This window comes from Pteropus medius, unplaced genomic scaffold (assembly GCF_902729225.1).
Source record: "Pteropus medius unplaced genomic scaffold, Ma_sr-lr_union100, whole genome shotgun sequence".
In the NCBI taxonomy this organism is placed as follows: Eukaryota; Metazoa; Chordata; class Mammalia; order Chiroptera; family Pteropodidae; genus Pteropus; species Pteropus medius.
The window spans coordinates 28882809-28905658 of NW_024349519.1; the positions used below are offsets into that span (position 1 = coordinate 28882809).

The 22850-nt window shown below is 50.9% G+C and overlaps 1 protein-coding gene across 1 annotated transcript in view; it reads left to right on the plus strand.

The window, feature by feature from the left end:
• CACNA1A (calcium voltage-gated channel subunit alpha1 A) overlaps positions 1-22850 on the plus strand; it is a 205288-nt gene that overhangs the window by 154814 nt on the left and 27624 nt on the right. The window contains 7 exon segments of the mRNA XM_039882761.1: positions 6331-6430; positions 8080-8240; positions 9635-9772; positions 12358-12559; positions 13644-13808; positions 16025-16135; positions 19906-19989. Of these exon segments, the coding sequence (XP_039738695.1) occupies positions 6331-6430; positions 8080-8240; positions 9635-9772; positions 12358-12559; positions 13644-13808; positions 16025-16135; positions 19906-19989 (961 nt within the window).

Genomic DNA, 22850 nt, shown 5'->3' on the forward strand with positions numbered 1-22850 from the left:
CATATCTTTTGGTGATCTGAGCCTGACCATCTGCCTAACCCGAGTGTGGCCTGGACAAGGCAGACACTCCGCCATCTGCTCTGGCACCAGGAGACCTTGGTCTGACCAGGGGGTCTTCTTCGTGGCAAGGGAGGGCCAGCTCAAGCAGGCACCCTCTCAATTCCTCAAGCCCTCGATGACGACTGCCCCAAAGCTCCCACGTCCTCCAGGTTCAGTGTGGGGGACAGTGAAGGGGACCCTGTCAATGACATCCATTTATCCACACACAACCCCGCTTTACTGGCTGTGCCCTGGGTGGTGGGCTTTGCCCTCTGCAGCCACCACTGGGTATGGCACAGTAGAAATGGCGTCTGATCAGCTCACCCTTGGCACTTCCTCCCAGACCTCTGTGGAAGCTGATATGCTTCAGCTCTGAGGAGGGGGCCCCTCTGCTGCCCTGTCCCACCTCCAACCTCCAGTTTGGCCCTCACAATCTAGGGGAGGAGTGACCCTCCAACAACCTGGGAACAGGCTTTTGCCATGACGGCTGTAGTTGGCGAATATGCTGTTTCTGGGCTCCCTACAGCCATAATTAGGCTCTACTTTAAGCAAACTTAATCTACAAAAACAAAATTGTTGTTCCACTGAAAAAATCAATCAGCAGAATGTTTCTTTGTGTTGCAAAAAAATCTGCCACAGGGAGCAGATTTTTTTTTTAATTTTTGAGTTTTCTTTTTCTATATAAAATTATACAAAGGCATTCAAAACGAGCCTGCCACTCACAGAAATTTGGCAACCTACTTGTAGAGTCAACCTTTTAAACTGGTTTCACGAAGTTGCTACAGGCATAAAGGCAACCAGCCCATGACCTTGAAAAATCCTTAGATTTTTTTTTTTTTTTTTTTTTTAATTCCTATGCAAGGAAAGGGTCTGGCCAGTTTTCAGGTCATCCTGTGAGCCTCAGTGGGCTCGTAGATCTCACAGGAACTGGGATGTGCAAGATTTTGCCAATAGATCCTGACAAGTGCCAGGGACTTTCATGGGGTTTTGGAAAAGCCGATGACCCTGGAAGCACCCTTGTGTGGTGGGTGTGGGATGAGAGAGGTAGGTCCTGAGACGCCACCCATCACGCTCTCCTCACCTCTTGCCAAGAATCCCTCTGGTGCTGCCTCTTGTGACTCCTCCTCCAGGTCAGGGCTGCAGGCCTGGCACAGCTGGCCGAGCACCTTGATCCAGCCGCTCCTGCATGCCCACTGGGCCAGACTGCCAGAAAGCTAGAAAAGGTTTCCTCGACCTGCTACTTTTTACCCCAAAACAACCTCAGAATCCTCCCCCTGGCTGCAGGTTTCTGGCCTCTTGCCCAAGAAGGCCTGTCCCCTGAGGGCTCTCCTTCCTGTCTTCTTTGTCATCGACCAGCTGAGTGTCACTTTGGCAGCAGTGGGGTGCATTCTGAGGATCTCGGTCTGAGTGCCCCACCTTAGAATCCTTTGCTTCTGCCCTTTCTGGTCTTTTAACTTGCTTTGTCTGTCCCATGGGCCCATCCCACAGACAAGGCTGAGAGCCCTGACGAGTGTCAGGTTAACGTTATTGTTTTAGGGAAAAAGGTTCCTGCAAGTCTGTATGGTTTCTCGATAGGTGAGCCAGTCCCTCAGCCTCTGTGCCTCAGTTCCCCCCCCCAAAATCGAGAGGCTCAACTTGGTAATAATGACACTAATAGCCTCCATTTATGTCATCTTCTCTGCAGCGCCATGCGGGAAGTTCTTAGTGTTCCCATTTTGTAGATGAGGAAACTGAGGCCTAGAGGCAAATGAGTCCAGCGAGATAACTGAGTTGGGTTCTGCTGCCAGATTCGGGGTTGCTGCCCACCTCCCGGGCCCAGTCGTGAAGGCTTTCAGAAGTTGGCACTGTGAGACTTGGCAGCCCAGCCCGCCTGGCTTCCCAAAGGCCCAGGCGAGGCCTGGGAATCCAGGGGAAGAGGGCATGAGGCCGGCCCCTGCCCCTGCCTTGTGGAAAGAAGTCTTGCTGTTCCAGCCTTTGGGGCTGGAAGCAAGGATTCTGCTGCAGTGCTGTGATTGTGGCCCCGTCTTGGATGCGAGCAAACAATCCCTGTGGTCCCCCAAGGGATGTGTCGAAGCTCTGCCCACGGTTCCCACCCCTGCTGCACCTGCCCAAATATCTGTGCGTGTGTGTCCTGCTCCATTCACTGACCGTGTGCCCTCTCCGTGTGACCACCATTAACATACCATCTCATGAGCCATCACACATGATGTCACGCTCTGTGCCCATGCATCGGGACGGCCAGATGACATTTCTCAGCAGCTGGCGGATCGTAATCCTGCCCTCACTGCCAAGAGTGCGTCTGGTGCTGCCACTCCTTCCTCGAGGCAGGCCGGCACAGCTGGCGGAGCGCCTTGATCCAGCCGCTCCTGCGTGCCCAGGACTGAACTGCCGGGAAGCCAAAGAAGGAGCCCTCAGGCTGCCGCTATTTTTATCCCCATCCTCAAAACAGCCCCTGCCCCCGAAGGCATTATTTTTCTTGTGTGTGAGGAAACGGAAAGATGAGAATGCAAGATCCGCGAACCTGGGTTTAAATCTCAGCTGCCGCTTCCCTCCTGGGTGACCCGGGGCACGTCACTTTCCCTCTCTGGGCATCCGCTTCCTCCTCTGGAAAAGGGGCATAATGGTGTCACCTTCCCACAGATGGACACAGGGACATTCAGGAGAGTTACACGTTACACCTGACGTCAGCAGATTAGGCAGAAATCATTCAGCGATTCCGCAACGGTCCATAAAGGAGAATCCACACGATTCTGTGTGCGCTGTCATTCCTAGCTACTGTCGAGCTTCGAGAACGACTGAGCTAAAGGAAAAAGGAAAAATAGCACTAACTTCAAAAGGGGCGATGGGCGGAAAATTCTGTAGGGGAGCCGCTTGGCGGCGAGGCTGCCCCAGTCTGCTGGCGGTCGAGTTCTCGCACCTGAATCCCAGGCGTGGGTGGAGGGCTGCAATGAGACCAAGCCTGCTGAGCTGTGCAGGGCGCCCACGTTTCCTCAGGGGACTCTTGAGAGTTCCCCCTTTATTTCACCCCGGGTTGGGACTCCTTGCCAACCCCTCATTCATAACTTAGGGCATAAAGCCAAGGACATAGCTACTGTTCATTGACCTCAGAGTCCCATAGCCCTGTTTTACGGATGAGGATGATCGTTAGAGGCGGACCGGGGATTCAAACCCAGGCTTCCCAGCTCCAAAGCTCTTAACGTCAAAGACATTTTACAATCTTCCGGCACGAGAACCTCTGGAGAAAAGGGGTTTCTCCAGCTCTTGGCAGTGACCTTCAGTGGCAAGTTCACCTTTAGTAGTAATTGATGTCCTTCTGGCTGTCCTGCTACTTGGAAATTTGGCTTCCTGGGTGCTGTCGTGCAGTGCCGGGGGCCTGCCAAGAGCAGGGGACTGAGCGGGGGACATCCAGATGGAAGGATGGACCTCAACCAGAGCCGTGAGCCTGAGGCTGCCCCTCCTGGTGCCCAGGCAAGGCGGGGAATGCTCAGGTGTGCGTGCGTGTACGTGCGTGTTCTGTGTTCTCTCTTCTGAGGCCGCTTACGATCTGTCTCTCCTCCGACGCCACATCTCCAGGAGCAGTACACGGTAAAGTCTCTCTCTCTCTCTCTCTCTCTCTCTCCCTCTCCCATCTGTCTCATTCTCTGTGCCCTGGTGCAGCCTCGTTGGTTCTGGGCCTGTTTCTGTGGCCTTGTGTCCTTGCTACCGTCCTGTCGCTTGCAGTGACCAGAGCCCCCCTCAGCCTGCTCTCCAGGGAAGAGGAACCCTAAGGGGTCTTAGCCACTGCCCCCACCATTAGCCCAGTTCTTGGCAAAGAACAGAAAAGGGGAGCAAGGCCTCCCTGGGGTCTAGTTCTCATATGGCAGTTGCCCCAAGGAGTAGTTACCAGGGGAACAAGTATCCACCTCCCAGATGGGAGAAGAGCCGCCCCCCGCCGCCCTGAGGAGTGTCTACACTCTCTGAAAAGTGGTTCCAAAATCTGGCTGTTTTCTAGAAGAGCACTTTGATCAAGCTAGTTCTGCGTGCCCAGCAGCCAGACTGTGGGGAACACTCCCCACAATCCTCGGCAGGCAGGATTGTTTCTCAGCCTCTCCATGGAGCAAAGCGCCTCCCGGAAGAGACCCCACACTGGCCAATGGAGTCATTTTCAGATGAGTGGACATGCCTCAGGAAGTGCATTCCCAAATGTCAGCCGTTCAACGCATCAGGATTTTTTCACTGGTCCCACACGTAACCTAGACGTCTACCTGCTTGATATTTTTTCCTCCAACACATAGTCTAAACTTTATTTTAGTTTTGCTAAGAAACTTTATATCATCCTCTTAAAACCAGTATTGTTAACCTCAGACAGAATTGCAACTGCAAAAGTGATTCTAACTGCGATGAAACAGTTGCACTGTAAGTTACTCCATTCAAGCTGGGTTCTTTGTTTAAAAAGAAGTAAGTGAGCTTTGGGGGAGGTGTTAGGATCGATGAGCACAAACAGGAAACTTCCAGTCTAAGCGAAACAGAAGGCCAGAAAGGTACTTGAAGAAGGAATAACTTTCCCTGTGCAATCCAGTTATTTGTGTCCCTGTTCTACGTAAAATGATCTCAGTGACTCTCTAGATGTGCATCTCATACTTTGGGGACACGGCCTTGAGATAATAATGATGACTTTGGTTTGAAAGAGAAAACAAATGTTCAGGCTACTGAATCCTGGAGCATAGCTGGGCCTGGCAGACTATCGTCCAGTTCTCATCTTTATTCCCTGAAAAAGGAGAGGAGGGGATACCAAAAACGCAAAAGGTGTAAAGAATGATGTTTTTGCACCTGGGTACCTAGACGTAGGAGTCTCTGGGAAAGCTGTATCCAAGACCCAGGAGGTAATTATAGGAGGATGATTGCTAGGAGGCCCCCCCCCAAAAAACAAAAAACCTGATCTAGGGTTATTCGTGTGTGTCCTAAGACCACATGCCAGGTTTATGATGAGTGCTGGGACAAGAATCAAGATTAAAAGAGAAATGAACACACAGAAAAATAAAACACAGGTTAAGCCTTTGAGTCTTTTGCCTAAAGCCAGAAGCAAAGACAGAAAGGAAGATGATTCTGAAACAGCACTAAGGTCCGGCAGAACCCAGAGGCAGTCAGGGGAGGCTGTTGGGTGGAGAGGCATTTACGTCGACCTTCAGGGCTGCGTAGTGCAGGGAGGGTGTTGCTCGCAGTGGGGACACAGCACGTACAAAAGCAGACAGAGGCGAAGAGTGTGGCTGGGGCTTGGGGTGTGTAGCAGCTGATGGGGATGCAAAGGTTAAGGTAACTGGGCTAAATTTTGGAAAGGCTTGAATGCCATGCTAGAAGTTTGCACTTTTAGGAACCCAGATACTCCAGAGGATTCTGAGCAGGAGAAGGACGTGGTCATTGGCTTTGGCCACTGGGTGCCGAAAAGGTGGAAGAAGTGAGAGATGGGGGTGGGGGGAAAGTTGGGAGCTGGGCACTGGGGGTCCGACCCGAGATGGTGGCCAGGCACGGAGGGTGGAGATGTTTAGGAGGGTGGCCCTCTGGGGATGGGGATGGAGGACAGGCAGTTGACCATTCTGTTGGGCTTCTGCCTCGAGTGACTGGTTGGGTGGTGAGTACCATTCATCACAAGCCTTTGGTGGCCCCACCCAATGCCCTTCTCTTGGGGGCCTGAATCTTGGTTGGCTAAGGGCGTCATGGCGTCCCCAGGGTCTACACTGCTCAGACTCACACCCAGTGGACCCTGGACTGTACCTCTGTGCAGCTGTCTGACACAGATGGGCACAGGGCCCCCGGAAGGATGAGGCAGTGGTTCAACATCAGCACCCAGTGTTTCGGTTCCTTCCACTCCTGTGGGCTCAGAATACTGGGGAAGGGGTCTTGGTTTAAGGGCCGCCTTTAAGTAGCTCTTGAATCCTGTTGGAAGGGCAACAGAAATCTTATTTTCTAAGAACCCACCAAGACCACCTCCAAAGAGAGCACTGAGAGCGGCCAGCCCCGCTGCGCTGGGTCTGAGGGCCACCCGAGGCAGCTGCTCAGGCCCAGCCAGGTGGCAGAGGGACCTCACAAGCCCTGAGACCAGCACTGCAAACGGCCATCTGCTCACTGGCTCCCGAGCCCACACGTAGGCAGGAACCGGGCCACTCTTCCCCAGCACGGGCGGGGCTGTGCCAGGCTCACCCCAGACTCCTAGGCTTGGGAGGGTGGCGTCACGTGGCGCTGTGGGCCACCCTCCACCCAGCCTGACCTCTGCTTCCTCTCTCCCCTTCTCCCCACCCTGACTCCCCTCCACAGTGGCAACAGCAAAGGAAAGGACATCAACACGATTAAATCCCTCCGAGTCCTCCGGGTGCTACGACCTCTTAAAACCATCAAGCGGTTGCCAAAGCTCAAGGTGAGATTGGGGCATGTGGGAGGCCTGTCGGGGTTGCCGTGTACAGTTGAGCAGGTTGCACACTGCTCAAGGATACTACCCTGAAGGGGGCGCTGATAACATCGTAGCCGTTGATGTGGATCTATTTATTACTACAACTTTCCAGTAGATGGCAGTAAAGTGAATCGGTCTAACAAAATCTATATGTTAGAATTTTCCATTAGATGAAATGTCTCCCTCAAGGTCAGAATCCCTTTTCCTAATTCACGGGAAGGCATCCCATGGATAAAAGGAGGCGTGACCCGGATCTGGGAAGCAGAACGCTAGGTTTCTGGTCCCACATAACCTTTGACTTTCCACCTACCTGTTCTAAGCCCCAATATCTCCTGTCCTAAGATATCATGAACTAGCATTTCCCAAAAGATTATCATTCCAAAAAAAAAAGGAAGAAAGAAATGAAATGAACCTAGTCATTCGGGCACATCTTTTCAATTTATGTCCCACGCGAGGGGCACCTGCATTCTCTTTTACTTAATGTTTCTCTAAATCAAATCACTTTATTATTTTTTTTTTACTTAAGTGGATTTATTTTAAAAGGAAATGCTATGTCCAGTTTCAGAACCCACTGTTAACAGAAGATAAAACTAAATACTCATTCGAAAAAATAAGATAATATTATTAAAATCTAGCTAAATACAGTCAGTTGCCCAACAGAGGCTTTGAGCATGGATGCTGCTCTTTCTCAGTGAAAAGGAAAAGAATCTATGTTAGGCGTTGACATAGTAGCAGCCAAGAAAGACTTTCTCCTTTGCTCGTGACTGTGTGATTCAGTTCAGTGATACCTAGTGTTGGACTCCTGAAGGACCTAAAAGTATGTCTGATATCAGCAGGGGTGCCCCTTCCCTCCCGTGATTCCATGATTTTGGAAATATTGATACAAATTCCAAGACGCTGATGAATGTTGAAAAAAAAAAAAAAAGACATGTCTGTGAATGAATGTGAAAGCTCACTTGCATTGAAACACGTGGAGTTTCAGCAGTATTCAGTTCAACGGCTCTGCACCATTTTCTGGGGCCCAGCTACCTTTGAAAGCCCCGCGAAAGCTATGTCCTCTGTGCCCTGGGGGAAGCTGGCCTGTAGTTCCAGCAGGTGCCACAATCCTTGATGCCTGCTTATGGTTAGGCCCCTCTGTGATTAGAAGCAGAACGAGGTGTGGGCCGTTACCGACTGGGACCCCTGCCTTCCCTGTGGGGCGATGGAAGGAATCCTTCTTACCCAGAGCAGAAAATCCTGGGCACGTTAAAATCCTCTCTCAAATCCAGAGCGCCCCCTACTGCTCCGTGGACAAAAAGAAGGAGACCAGAGCTCCAGAGGATGGGGAAAGAAATTAACAGGAAATGACCTCTGTTGAGGACCGTCCCTCTCGCATTGACCTTGGAGAGGCTCAGAGAAGTGGTTCCACTTCCCAGTGGTTTAATTGGGCATTTTAGGTGCCTAGAAACTCGGGATTAGGTCCAGTCCCAACACGTACTTCCGTGTGGCCTCAACTTGGCTCATGTCCCTGCCTGCATCGTGGGAATAGTGACGGTACTTTGGTGTTATGGGCTGCTGGAGGCGGAGGCCGGGCAGGCTCCCAGCCCTTCACGCCCTCTCTCGACCCTGCCCACTAGGCCGTGTTTGACTGTGTGGTGAATTCTCTCAAGAACGTCTTCAACATCCTCATTGTCTACATGCTGTTCATGTTCATCTTTGCTGTGGTGGCCGTGCAGCTCTTCAAGGGGAAGTTCTTCCACTGCACTGATGAGTCTAAGGAGTTTGAGAAAGACTGTCGGTGGGTCTCCGCTCTCCTAGGCGGTCCCGCTGGGGCTGGGGATGGGGCAGCGGGGGCGGGGGTGGTAGAGACACCAGTCTCCCGGGCTTAGAAACTTCAGTGTGGGGCATGGGGAATGGCCCCGTTGCAACCAGCTTGGATCTGGAGTAGAAGGAAAGACAGTTTTGTAATTTAAGTCCCTGCCCATCACTTTGGGATGAGCCATAAACTAGTTGCTTAACTTTTCAACCGCCAGCTTTGCCAAGCGGGGGATATTAAGATACGTCCACATTCCCTTATTTGAAACCTTTACAGGTGGATGTGTTTCAAAATCAGAATATTCTGAGATTTTAGAAAGATTATATGGTATGTGTCCCACATAGGACATAACACCCTAAGCTGGGTCCAAGGCAGCCCTGTAATCAAACATGATATTTCTACCAGAAAAGATAGCTATTTGTACCAAATCAGATAAATAACAAGTATCAAGAGACTCACATCCAATTGGGTCAAGTTTTGTTGCCAAACAAATTAGATCAGAGTTGAGAAAACTTTATCAAGGGCCAGATAGTAAATATTTGGGGCCGTTTGCGTCATGCAGTCTCTGTTTTGACTTCTCAGTGCTGCCTTTGTTCTTGAAAAGCAGCCAGAGACAATGGGTACATGGCTGTGTTCTGATAAAACCTTATTTCTGCAACATTTGAATTTCTCATCATTTTTGTCATGAATGATGTGTTTACAGCTATTTAAAAGTGTAAACACACACACATTCCCAGCTTGTGGGCCATATAAAAACCAGTCCAGACTTGGTCCATGGGCCATAACTTGCCCACCCCTGAGTTAGGAGAAAAGTGTTTGCTTTTCAGAACTTTCTGGAATTTGGCGTCATGGATAAGGGGTCAGCCTCATGGTAGAAAGCTCTGAACTCAGCTCAGGAAAGTGCCGAGCCTTTAACTTAACCAAGTGCTCGGTAAATGTTGCCGTTGTTGCTGGTGCAGCAAATGGCAGCCTGTTGTCATTTCGGTGGCTCTCCTAGAATTGGAAGGATCCCGGGCATTTAGGTGAGAGTCTGGAGCTCAGCCTTGATCTTGCCCTGCAAAAGAGCAGCCACATCCCCGACTGGCCTGATGAACCCAGAAATGTGCCTGTCTCTCTCCCGGCTCTTCACCTCAGCTCAAGACTAGACATTTCTGAGTCGGAAGAGCGTGCTAGCCTCCGAGTCGGCTCTCCCAGTCTTTGCAGGGTCATGGCACACATCCTCCAGGGAGGAATAGGGCGTCGCTCCTTCTTGGCTGCAGGAGAAGCAGCGTGGGCTGGTGGGCCCCGCTTCCTCCTCCTCCCATCTCCGGTGGCCAAAGACAAGTATCCAAAGCCCCCTTCCTCTTCTTACTAACGATCCCCATTTTCTGTGGCAGTGGCAAGTACCTCCTCTATGAGAAGAACGAGGTGAAGGCACGGGACCGAGAGTGGAGGAAGTACGAGTTCCATTATGACAACGTGCTGTGGGCTCTGCTGACCCTCTTCACCGTGTCCACGGGAGAAGGCTGGCCGCAGTAAGTGGCCTGACCGGGGAGCCCCGCGGAGGAGCTCTGGGGCCCCAGGAAGTGGAAGAGCAGTGGGTCTGAGAGCCCAGTGCAGAGAGGTCTGGGAGGGAGCGGTTTGCTCCCGGCTTCCCGAGGTAGGGACCCTCCTAGATGCCCCAGGGGCTGTCACCAGAACAGCAATCTCCACGTGTGGTTGGGCTCACAGGGCAGAAATCCGGCCCTCACTTGGTTCACCAAGCCTTGAGTGTACAGGGCCGCGTCCTCCAGGACCTTCCAGAATGGGCACTATTTCTCCTTTACAGAAAGGCTCTGCATGTAGGCGGTCACGGCCTCTTAACCCTTTCTGTGCTGGTGAACGCCAACTCCAAGACAAGGATGGGAACGTAGCATTGTCCAAGTCCGTTTGACCACAGAACCATTCTCTCTCAGACAGGGCCAGGGCTGGGGTGAGGTGGGTGAGTCTGAGCTGATGAAGTATGGGGTCGGACCCTGTCTTTATTGAAAATTTTGATATTTTTTTCATCATGAGCCTTTGGGCACTCATTTTGACTTATTAAAATATTCCAGTAAAAATACTATTTATCTTGGTTATCAAGGATGTTGGTGCCCCCTTAATTTGTGCCCAAGGCAAGTGCCTTCCTCTCCTCACCCTAGTCCAGGTTTTTCTCCCAGAGATCTTGAAAATGCCAGGTTGAAGGCAGCGTGTGCCCTCGGCATCCTCACCTCCTCCTTCTCTCAGCAGACACACCAACCCATACACCTCTGCTCGCGCACACACGGTACCCACACACGTGGGGCCAGTGCTAGCCCGGAAGGCACTTTTGAGTGAATTTTTAAAGCTATCCCTTCCTCAACAGACTTCACTTCCATCTGTCAGAAAATCATTACACTGTACTTAATGATTTTGCTCTAATAAGGCACTTTATGGCCACCTGCCAAAAACTTGTCATCATGAATACACAAATCTATCATGTCTGCGGTATGAATGGCACCGCTTAGACACAGAGCCCTTGAGCAGTGCTTAACCTGTGCAACCGTCTAGTGCAGCTGAGCAAATACACGCTCTCACGCTCATCCCTACTGCACCTCCTCAGCTGCCGCCACCCCCCACCCCCCCGCACACGCACATGCACACATACACCTNNNCACTATTTCATTTACACGGAGGTGAAAGGGATCACAGGAGCAGCTGTGAGGAGGGAGGATGCCTCACATCCCCTGCAGGTTGAAGGAAAACTAACCTCAGACAGTGATAGACTTAGACATTGTCCAAGTCTGCCTTTCACTATGGCCCTGTCCACCACCACCACCATAGAGACAGATCAGATTTGGTAGGGAGGGAGGAATACTCAGATGGATGATGGAAGGCCGGGTGGGGTCCTGACCTCCACCCCATGCTGGGAGGTTTCTGCTGGAGTTTTCACTTCATCTATGAGGCTGCCTCCTAGGCGCCCATGCCTGATTTGCTAGAAATTATTTAGTAGAAGATGAGCCTATGGCTTACCTTAGTTACATGCTTAAGATGCCATGTCTTCATGATGCTGCCTTCCAGTGAGGTGGGATATTTACCATTTTCATTTAGTCACTTACAGGAAATACTAGAAGCCTAGGGAGCTCAGGTAGCTTGCTTTGTAGGGAGGTGAAAAAATTAGATATTTATTGACATTATTCACATTACACACACATCACTATTTAGAAAGTAGTATTTGAGGCAAATGTAATGTATTTTTTTTATATTGGCTGCTTTTGATGAGAATGTCTGTCACGCATCCATAAGATATAAGAAGGCATGCTATCATTCTAGTAGCAGAGATAGTTTTTTGAGGGTTTTCAGGTGCTTGTCCCTTCTTCCAAAATGATTACATTATTTCACAGTGCCATATATGGACAATTGCAAGATGGCATGATTTTTGTTTGCCTAGCTGGTATATCCCTCATGTCACCCGCCAAAAAATCTGTCATCATGAAGGGCCACACAAATTCATCGTTCAAGTGTATGAATACATCACAGACACAGAGTCAGTGCTAAATTCCTGCAGTAAATCCAGTTCTTGTAGTGCAAGGAGCAAATACACGCTCTCACGCCTTATCCCTACTGTGCACCTCCTCAGCTGCCGCCACCCCCCACCCCCCCGCACACGCACATGCACACATACACCTGCCTCCATGACCCACTACTCGCTCCCATCCGTTAGCACAAACCTGGTTCAAATCCCAACTTGGCCACGTCTAAGTGGGTGATCTTTGGCTGTTTAAATTGCTGAATCTCATTTAAATTGCGGAATCTCGTTTTCCTTGTGTAAAAGATGTATCCAGTAAGAACCTCCCTGAAAGGGTTGCTGGGAAAATAAATGAAACATTGAACATCATTTCTGGCATGTTACAGGCTCTCAATATGCGGCAGTAACTGTAACCGATATTGTTTTCAGCACTCCCCACAGAGGTGGGAAGCCTTACAGCCTCATAAAGTAACCACGGTAACGGGAATCAGAAAACAGCGATTACTTTTCCTTCTTATACATTTCCTCTTAATATTGCCCTCCCCGTCTATCCCCTTGTCCTGCTTGCCCCCCTCCCTGCCCTGGTCCTCATAGGGTCCTCAAGCACTCCGTAGATGCCACCTTTGAGAATCAGGGTCCCAGCCCCGGGTACCGCATGGAGATGTCCATCTTCTACGTCGTCTACTTTGTCGTGTTCCCCTTCTTCTTCGTCAATATCTTTGTGGCCTTGATCATCATCACCTTCCAGGAACAGGGGGACAAGATGATGGAGGAATACAGCCTGGAGAAAAATGAGGTACCACTTCCCGGTCGCAAACCCCGACACACAGAGAAACCAGTTTCCGGGGACAGGTGGGGAGGGAACAGCAGGGAATCCAGTCCTCAGGGCAACCCTTCATGTGGTTTTCAGAGGAAAATCCCTCAGCCAGTCCATCGGCTTCGACTACATTAGGCTGCAGCAACAAACAGCCCAGGAACTCAGTGCCACATTGCCACAAAGGGGGCGATTTCTTGCTCACCCTGCACGTCCGAGGTGGCTCTGCTCCATGTCATCGTTATACTGGTTTCCTCTGAGACACTTAAGATAAAAAAAGAGAGTATGTATGGCACGCCATGGTTCCAACTCTTAAGGCTTCTACCCAGAAGTGACACAAGTCACTTTTGCTCACATCTCATTAGCCAGAGTGAGTCACACACATCCACATGTGACGTCAGTAGGGTAGAGAATTATAACGATCCCCCAGGTGGGGTGGTGAATATTTATGAATGAAAATCCAATGCACTAGAGCATCTAGGCATGGTCCTTTGTCCTTCTAACATCATCCAAGCTATGCGAAGGACCTAGAACGTATCCTTCCTCTATTCTGTTGGCCGCTAAGATGTCATAACCATGATTCCTTCCTCTCTCCCTCTCTCCAAGAGAAGGAAAAAGAGAACCAGCAAAGTGTTTGGTAGGAAAGAATGATAGGCTTCAAAGTGAAACTTTGGTTTAAATTCAGGTTTGGTCCACTTGGCAGCTGTGCCACCTCTGGCAAGTGGCTTAATCTCTCTGAGCCTCTCTGAGCCTCTCCTTCCCCCATCTGCAAAGTGGGGCTATTGATAGTATCCATTTCCCATGTTTGCTAAGGGGATTCCATGAGATAGCGGGGGACCTGTCAGTGCACATTCTGGCCGACAGCGACTTCTCAAGGAGCCACAGCTGTTGGGGGAAGAAAGCCGTCGTGGTGAGGAGCTTGTGGGGAGTCCAGGAATCCCGGCTGGGGGCAGGCGAGGCAGAAATGCAGGCACGTGCCCGAGAGCTGGGCCACGTGAGATGGAGGGCGCTCAGTGTCCGGCGCCGTCCGCCTCCGGCCCTCACACCACTGGCCTGTCTCCCACAGAGGGCCTGCATCGACTTCGCCATCAGCGCCAAACCTCTGACCCGACACATGCCCCAGAACAAGCAGAGCTTCCAGTACCGCATGTGGCAGTTCGTGGTGTCTCCGCCTTTCGAGTACACCATCATGGCCATGATCGCCCTCAACACCATCGTGCTCATGATGAAGGTGAGCCCCCCGGCCCCGCTTCAACCCCCGCCGCATCCCTGCCCCTCACACGCGCCCTCCCTCAGCTAAATGGAACCATTTGCTGCGAGTCTCTCCCAGACAAACCGCACTGCGTCACGACCCCGCCCTTGCTCCAGCTGTTCCCGCTGCCTGACATGCAGTTCCCACCACTCCGCCTGGCCAGCTCCTTCCAGTGGCACCTGCATGGCCCTTCCTCCAGGAAGCCTTCCCTGATCTCTCCCAAGACCGCTCCAGGTCCTCATTTTTGCAAGCATCCTGCAGTTATCTCCCATGCCCTAATATCTGGGTGGTTGCCCGACAATCTCCCACCAGCCCGTGAGCTCTGAAAGGCCAGACAAGTCTCAGTCACACCTGAATTCCTAGGGTTCATTGAGGGCCCAACTCAGGGGAACAAGAGGCCCTTGATAAATGCTTGATGAATGAAATGAGGAAGGAGGGGCAGATAAGGACCTTCCACCCACAGGGCCCTGGAGCCTCTTCAGGCTGATGAGTCGGAACTTTTCACCCTGTGCTTTGGAGACCAAAGGCTTGGATTTGAGTCCAGCTCTGCTTTTTAACTCATTCTGAATCCCCTCACAGTGACCCGTGACTTCTCAGGGCCTTGGTTTCCTTGTCAATAAAATGGGAGTGTTAATAAGGCACCTTCTCCCCCACCCCCAGGTGGGGAGGATTGAATGAGAAAGTTCATGCAAAGACATTAGCACATTTCTCGATGCTTCAAAAATACTCAATAAATTTAGCTGCAAATTTTTGAACTGACAAAAAAGCAGTGCCTATTTTTGCCCGAAAACTCTTCTCATAAGCCAGTTCTTTTATCTTTCCATTCTTATGATGATGAACATTTTCAAACAGACAGAAGGGAGACAGATAGTAGAGTGTAGCACTTCTCAAACCGTGATGTGCTCGCCGGCCATCTGGGGGTCTTGTTAAACGCAGATGCCGGTTCGGCAGGTCCGGGTGGGCCGTGGACTCTGCATGTCCGGCCGGCATCCCTGGACCACGTCCCGAGTGTCCAGGCTCTCATGATCACCCAGTCCCCATCCCCCAGAGTTACCCATCTGAAACACTTTGCCGTGTGACCTCTGTCTACCTTTTTTCTCATTTTTTTTGTTGTTGTTGAAGTGAAATTCACATGACATAAAATACGCCATTTCAAAGTGTCCAGCTCAGTGGCATCTAGCACCTCTGTCTACTTCCAAAGCATTTCCATTGCCCCAAAAGGTAACCTCATCCCTGTGAATAGTCACTCCCCATTCCGCCACCTCTAGCCCCGGACAACCACCTATCTGCTTCCTGTCTCTATGGATTTGCCTGTTGTAGACACTTCATCTATGAGTTTTTTTAGTATTTTGAATGATAGACACCACACTATTTTGCCCTTAAATTCTTCTGTATGCACGCCTTAAAGATAAGGACATTTTCCTACATATTTTTACGCTTGACAAGATGAGTAATAATTCTCTAAGTTCCACATTGAATTGTCCCCAAAATATCTTCTACAGCAAGTTGTTTTTTGAGCCAAGATCTAAATGGCTACACATGGCCTCCAGTTTTTGTCTTTTCAATCTCCATCCTCCCCATCCATACTTTTTTTTTTTTTAATGCTCATGACTTTTTGAGAAAACCAAACAAACTGAATGAAAACGGTTCCAGCTCTGGGCGCATTGGTGTAACTTCTTCAGTCCTCCATATTTCCTGTAACCTGATAGTTAGGTCTAAAGCTTATAGATTGGACTCTGATTAAATAGTTTGGGCAAGAATATTTCATAAGGAGTCAGAATGGTGGTTACCTGTGGGGCAGGTGATCGACCGGGAGGAGATGCAAGGAAACCCTCTGGGCTGCTGGAAATGTAAATCTTGGTCTGGGGAGTGGTCCCACGTGAGTGTACAAGCAGAAGTTAAGAGAGATCTGGAAGAGTGAAGGAAGTACTGCACGGAGGATGCTTTAGAGCCCCCGTCGGCCCGGCTGTCCGAGGATCTGCGATGCTAAGACAAGATTCAGGAAACAAGTTTTTGTTTTGATGTGAGAGCTTGCCCGGAACCCAGGTCAGCCCCACAGGTCGTCCACAGGAACGCCAAGTTTGAGTCCCGCTTGCCCAGGAATAGGACAGCCGCAGGGATAGGACATCCATAAAGCCACCTCCCCAGTCCCCGCCGCCCACTGACCCCGCCACCCTTCCTCCTTCCTACTCTAGTTCTATGGGGCCTCGCTTGCTTATGAAAATGCTCTGAGAGTGTTCAACATCGTCTTCACCTCCCTCTTCTCTCTGGAATGTCTTCTGAAAGTCATGGCTTTTGGGATTCTGGTAAGTACAGCCTGAGTCTAAAGCTGTGGGTTGGGAGAAAGCCCGGAGGGTTACTGGGTGCTGGGTGGCAGTCTCCCCGCCTGGCCCCAGAATGCCCAACCTCAGCCCTCCGACGCCCACAGACTTTGTTTAGGCGTTCTTGTGCTTGCCAAGTAACCCCGATGACACCCAACACGGATTGACTCTTACTATGTGCAAGGCACGTATTTATTCAGTCGTTCTCAAAACTGAGGAACTGAGATCCAGACAGGCTAAGTTTATGGCGTTCAAACTGCTCTAACCACAATCCACAGTGAGAAACAGAATTTACAACAGAGCCCAGCACACAGAGGTGCATATAGATAATCAAAATGAAATTATCAGAAAATCAGCAGCAACCCTTAAGCATGCCCTGAACTTGATTGTCTGTTCTACTCAGCTCCATTTCCTTTTTTTTAATGCAGTTCATGACCCACTCACTTGATTTCATCTCCCACTAAGACAGGTAGTCTCAGCATGAGGCCTACTGACCCCCAAAGGGATCTGTGAATGGGGGGATCTGAAATTAGATGTAAAAAAATTACATCTTTATTTTTCACCAGCCACCAACTGGACCTTAGCATTTCCTTCCATCTTGAAGGCAGACAACAAACCCCCGCAATATTACCAATATGATCTGTGTCAGTGATAAAGATCAGATATTTTCCTAGTATGTTAGAAACATTGCAGGTACCTCACAGTTTAGTTTTTACTCATCATTGCTTCAAAATGCTGGCGGTTATTAAATCTACAGCTAAAACTTATTTCATATGTTACTGAAAAAATGCATTCATCATTAGATCACAATTTTAAAAAATATTTTGATTATTGTATTTCAAAGTAACAGATGTCCTTGCAATCCTCGGTTTTTTATTTTATGCATTTACAAAGCTTACTCTCAGAAGGTTTTCTAAGATGGCCAAGGAAGTTCACAACACACACCAAAAAAAGTGAAGAAGGGCTGAGCTTAATGGCTTGTGACTTGGAGTGACTTCGAGAAGGTCTCCAGTGACTGGCCAAGCTGAGACTGGACATAGGATGTCTCCCCTCTTGACCACCCACTTAGCCTGTTTCTCTGAAGAGAATGAGCTACAACACGTGTTCTCAGCCAGGATCCGGGGTGTGGAGCCCGGGTTCTCACCTTGGCTTTCCGAGGTGGTGAAGAGCATCAGCTTTAGCACCAGAGAGACCTCGACTCAAATCGTATCCAGGCCCTGTCACCTCACCTCTGTCTCTTCTATCACAGGAAGGGCCCATCTTATGCCTCTCAAACCCTAAATGCAAATAATGTGTGTCTGGAGACTGAGGGGGGAAGCCTGGGTGCAGTAGGTGCTCAACAAATGCTGGGAAGGGTTACAGTAAAGCTCATTACCCCACCTTTCTCCTCCAAAGCAGTGGCTCTCAGCTCTGCTACTCGTCAGAAATATCAAGAGATTTCTTGATTTCTTAAAATTGAATCATGCCCCAGACCCACCACCAGAGGTTCTGATCTGCTTGGTCAGGTAGGGGCCCCTGAACCTGTATGTGTAATGAATAGCCCCGGAGGTGTCCAGGGTACAGCCCAGGCTGTCTGGCCCTGCACTGAGCATCAGCCAAACTGGGGAGGCACCCTGCAGCCAGGACAGTGGCACCAACTCAACGTTCCAGTCCTGGGGCCCAGTCACAGAATGTGCATGGGGAGGAGCTTGGACCCACACACCCATACTTGGCGCGAATCTTGCCTCAGCCCTTTTCTACCTGTGTGGCTGAAAGCAAGGCACTTGGTCTCTCTGCTCCTGTGTCCACATCTGCAAAATGGGAGTACCACGGGCCCCGCCCAATACATCTGTGTCAGAAATCTTCCATTTCCAGACCATCTTCTTTCTGGTGGTGAAGTGATTTTCAACCAGTGGCTGGGGCTCCCTCTCCCCCACCCCTAACAATCCCACAGGGGCTGCACAGAGCTTTCCCTTCAGTTTTAGATGAAGCCCCAAGTTCCTCATGTGGAATTTAGGCCATTGAGGGGGGCTTTCTAGTCCAGGGGCTTGAGGCCTGTGGCCAGACATCTAGGAAGTTGTCTACACTTGAGCTCCCCCAGAAGCAGATCCTGAGACAAGGGTTGAGTGCAAGGAACTTCTCTGAGAAGTGAGCCCAGGAAACATGGTAGGAAAAATGGGGAGTGAGGCAAGGGTGGGAAGGTAGCCAGTACAAGGTGTGTTATGAAACTATTTCCCACTGTGGACAACTTAGTGCAGTTCTGCTTGGGACCTCCAGGAGGCAGCAGAGAGCCATGATCAAGGGCTGCTCCCAAGAGACATGTTAATTCCCCAGCAAAAATGCAATCCAAGAAAGCCCCTGGGCAGAATAATGAAGGTGTGCAGTCAGAATATGAGGGGATATAGGTAGGGCCCCAGCAGCACCTGCTAAAATACCAAAAGTGCCAGTGGCACCTGAATTGCTTTTAGACAATTATAAAACAATGTCCACCTTTTGAGTACCTACTGGATACCAAATCCTGCTCAGACTCACATTATCTGATTGCTGTTATACCCTCGTATTCCAGAAGAGGGCGCTAAGGCCCATGCAATCCAAGGACGTTAAACTCACACATACTGAAAGAATTTGATCCTGGGAAGCACAGCTCCAAAGTCCATGTGCTCCGTGAGGCAGACGGGCTGCTGCAGGGTCAGATGCTCAGGGGAGGAGCTGAACAATCAGAATGGGACCTGAGCCCTGACCTGACTGGATCCCACCAAGCTTTGAGGGGAGAGCTGTCTGTCAAAGCCAGACCCTTAGATCCAGGCGGGGGTGCTGCTCAGTATAGGCTCAAACCACATGACGTAATGCAGTATTTTAACAGCAATGCACTGCACCTGCATGTCTCAGTTGGGCCGGCACCTGGCCCAGGGATGCATCAGTCAGGACAGATCAAGTTACACTGCAGTAACAACTAACTCCCACATCTCAGTCCCTTCAGTCAGCTAAGGTTTTGTTGACACTCATCAGCAGGGCTCTTTACCTGTGTTTACTCCGACTCATGGAGCAGCCCCCATTTGGAATGTTACAGGTCGCCAGGGTTAAGAGTTCTGACGAGTCTCGCACTGGCCAGGAAGTGAGTCACATTGCCTCTGCTCACAGCCCATTGGCCGGAACTAGACATGTGGCCCCATCTAACTACAAGGGGACCAGGATAAATAGCCTGGCGTGTGCCACAAAGGCCTCTGCACCCTGGTTACTGTCCCCCTTCTCCAGATTAGGAAGTGGAGGCCCAGACACATTAAGTCACTGGCCCATAGCCACACAGCTGGACGGTAGCAAAGTTGGGTTTTGAACCCAGAGGCTACTCTCATCACAAGTATGCTATAAACACAGTCCTGATTCAGTGGGGTCCTGAGCATAGACTCTGGACTTGCCCAGGCCTGAGTTCAAATCCTGACCCTGCACCTCCATGCTGCTCGCCTGCCAGGCAGGCGAGTGATTTCACTCTCCAAGCTTGTTGCCTTTTGTAAAATGAGTAATAAATCTTCCTTCCGCGGGTCTTCTTCCCAGCAGAGCTGAAGGGGGACCTGGAGGGCCCCCCCTGGGGCCAGGCAAGCCAAGGGCAGGCCTGAGGTCCCAGGGAGGGGGTACTCAGAGCAGATGGTACAGCAGTACTTTGCCATTTAAATGACCGAGACTGTTAGGCTGATCAGCAGCTGTGCCCCAGGCCAGCCATGAGGGGCCAGGCATGGAGCTCCACGTTGGCATCTCTGTCTTGTGGGTCCCTATTCTAGAATTATTTCCGCGATGCCTGGAACATCTTCGACTTTGTGACTGTTCTGGGCAGCATCACCGACATCCTTGTGACTGAGTTTGGGGTAAGTTTCCCACCAGCTTCTCTCTGGGCAGCTCCTGGCTGGGCGTAGGGTACAGGGAGGGGGTCATCCAGAAGCAGTAGGTCCCCACGGCCCTAGCTGGCTCAGGCCAGCTCTTGGCCCCGAACAGAGAGGGAGAAGCGGGGCCCTCGCGGGCAAGGGCGGCTCCTCAGGGGTGCAACTTGGGAAGACGGGTGCCCAAGGCCATGGCCATGGGGCCAGTGCTGCAGTGCACACTCCCCTTCATCGTGGCTTTTGGCTTATGAATACATCGTGTGGCCGAGTGCACAGAGGAAACTGAGACCCTTAAAGGATCTAAGGCTGAGCCCCACCCTAAACCCCACACAGTGTTGGGGTCCCAGAAGGATCCAGCTTCAAGTCCATTTTGCGTAAATTAACCATCTTCTGGTTCATGTGCAGAAGGGAGCCATGGCCCTTGGGCCAAAAAGGGGACACCAGGGCCTTAGGAGGCTCCCTAGCATATCCACCCTTCTCTATCCACCTAGGGGTTCCCAACATGGGGGTCTCTGGACCTCTCTGCAGTGGCCCCACAGGTCACATTGTCCTGCCTTGTATGGAAGACTCAGGGCCCCCGAGCTCGGGTCCAAGACCCCCTCCTTGGCTGTTTGCCAGTGAGCCCAGGCTAGAGGGTCCTGGGGAAACTGAGAGCAGGGTAGGATATCCTCGCAGGGGAGCAAAAGAGCAGAATGAGTCAGAACCAAGGGCCGGGCATGATATTCACGTCGTAATAATAGCAATAAAAATGATGGCCGACAAGGATGGCACACTCGCTGCGTGCCAGGCACTGCGCCAAGCATTTCACATGGATTAGCTCATGGTATAGGTCAGGGCTCAGTATGTAAAAGAATTCCTTTGACGAGTTCAAATGAAAGGATCAGAAAGCAAGGAATGCTTACGGAGGGGAAGGGAAGGCGCCCAGCATCCATCCACTGTGAGGAGCTGTTACCTGCCCAGGTGCTGAAGTCGGGATGGAACCTGAGCTGGATTGGGAGGGGGCTACCTGGTGGTAGCTGTGGACGTGAAGGAACAGAGTCCCTGATAGAGACAAGGGCCAAAGCAGGAAGAGAGCGTCGGGGGAGAAGTACCCCAGCCTTTCTCTCCCCCTGTCTCCTGTCAGCACTTCCTATTAGCTACGCCCAGCCAGAAGGGAGCCAGAAGCCGGGGATCCAGGGGGGTGCTCAGAACAGGCAGAGAAGAGCAGAGAATAGATCTGGGTGGAATGGTGCCTGAGAAAAAGGTGTTGCCCAGTTTTCACTGATGGGGAAACTGAGGCTCAGTGCTCAAGGAAGTAAGAGACCTGCCTAAGGTCACACAGCCAGATCTGGTGACTACTGAGGACATATTGGTATCTCCTGGCATGTCACCATCTGCACCCCCAGCAGAAAAGGATCAGTTGGCCCACTTTGCATCCTGGAAGACTGGGGAGCTACTCAGAAGAGGGGCCATTCTCTGATGATATCTTGGCCGTACCTCTTTGCCTTCAGCTCCAGTGAGCCAGAAGCCCTCCTTCTCCCCATCCCATACCTGACACTTTCTTCTAAAGAGGTCATGCCCACCTGGAGGCTGTCCCTATTGGGTTGCCCCCACCTGGCCACTGTCCCCTGGCAGAGGGCCAGAGCCTGGACCTCATCTTTGTCCTAAGTTTCTAAGAGGTCTGAGATCCAGCTGGCAGTCAAAATATCTTGCTGTCCAGCTGAGTTCAAGACAGCCTCAAACCAATGTCCCTCGGGGTCAAGAGGTTGGAAGGAGTGGCCCACCACCCCAGTAGGGCAGATGGAGGAAGCTGGTTAAAACTTTCAGTTGCCAGTAAGAGATTCATAGGGCTGGAGCCCAACAGCCTATTCTGGCTGCAAGACAAGTGGGACATGGGTCTACTGCAGTAGTCAAACAGCTTCCCCTACAAGCTGTTTGACCTTGGGCAATGGTGTGACCTCTTCTTGTACATGGAGATAATCTTCATAACCGACGCCATCATATCTCTGCAAGCCTCACATTCATTCATGTATTTCATAATGCATTGAGCGCCTGCTGTGTGCCAGGCATTGTTATGGGTGCTGGGGACAGAGCAGTGAACAAATCAAAATATACAAGAATGCCTCTGCCCCCATAGAGCCAACATTCTAGCGGGGAGATGGCAAATTTCAACAAGTCAGAGTGACCAACGTGAAGTGCTTGGCACAGAGCCTACCATGAAATGAAATAGTTCACAAATGGTGGTTATTATTAATGCTATTATTACCATAAATGAACTCGGGATTGCAGTTGGTAGCCAGCCCCCTGGCTCTAGATTAGAATCATTTGGAGGGAAAGATAGAGGGGTGGGTGTTTGGACCCTTTTAAGGATGATAAACTCCCAACCTGGAGTCGGGGAGGCCTGCCAGGCAAGGAGCCCATAGCCACCCCTTTCTGCCTCCCAGGTAAGCCCACCGGGTCTGAGGCAGGAGGATCCAGACCCTCGGGAGGGCAAGTCCCCAGGGTTTGTGGGGCAGAGGGCCTGAGACCCACTGGGCCTCAGCTGCTGCCCCCAAGTGGCCGGGGTGACGTGGGTTTGCCCTGCGTGCAATGGATAATGACTGTGTTTCTTGTCTTGTCTCTTTTCATGCCTGCTCTTTAAACTGTATATTGGCACAACGCCGTCTGAAAAACTCATCCAATCAAAATGCACTATGAAATTCATTTGTTCATCCATGACGTGGTCTGTGTGTTCATACACCAATGACTATCTCCCAACCCACCACCACCCCCACTCCCCGCCCGGGAACCGAAACCCATTGGTTTTTTGGCACTGGTTACAAATCAACCTAAAAAACGCTGAACACGCCTCCCCAACTGTCCCCGCCCGC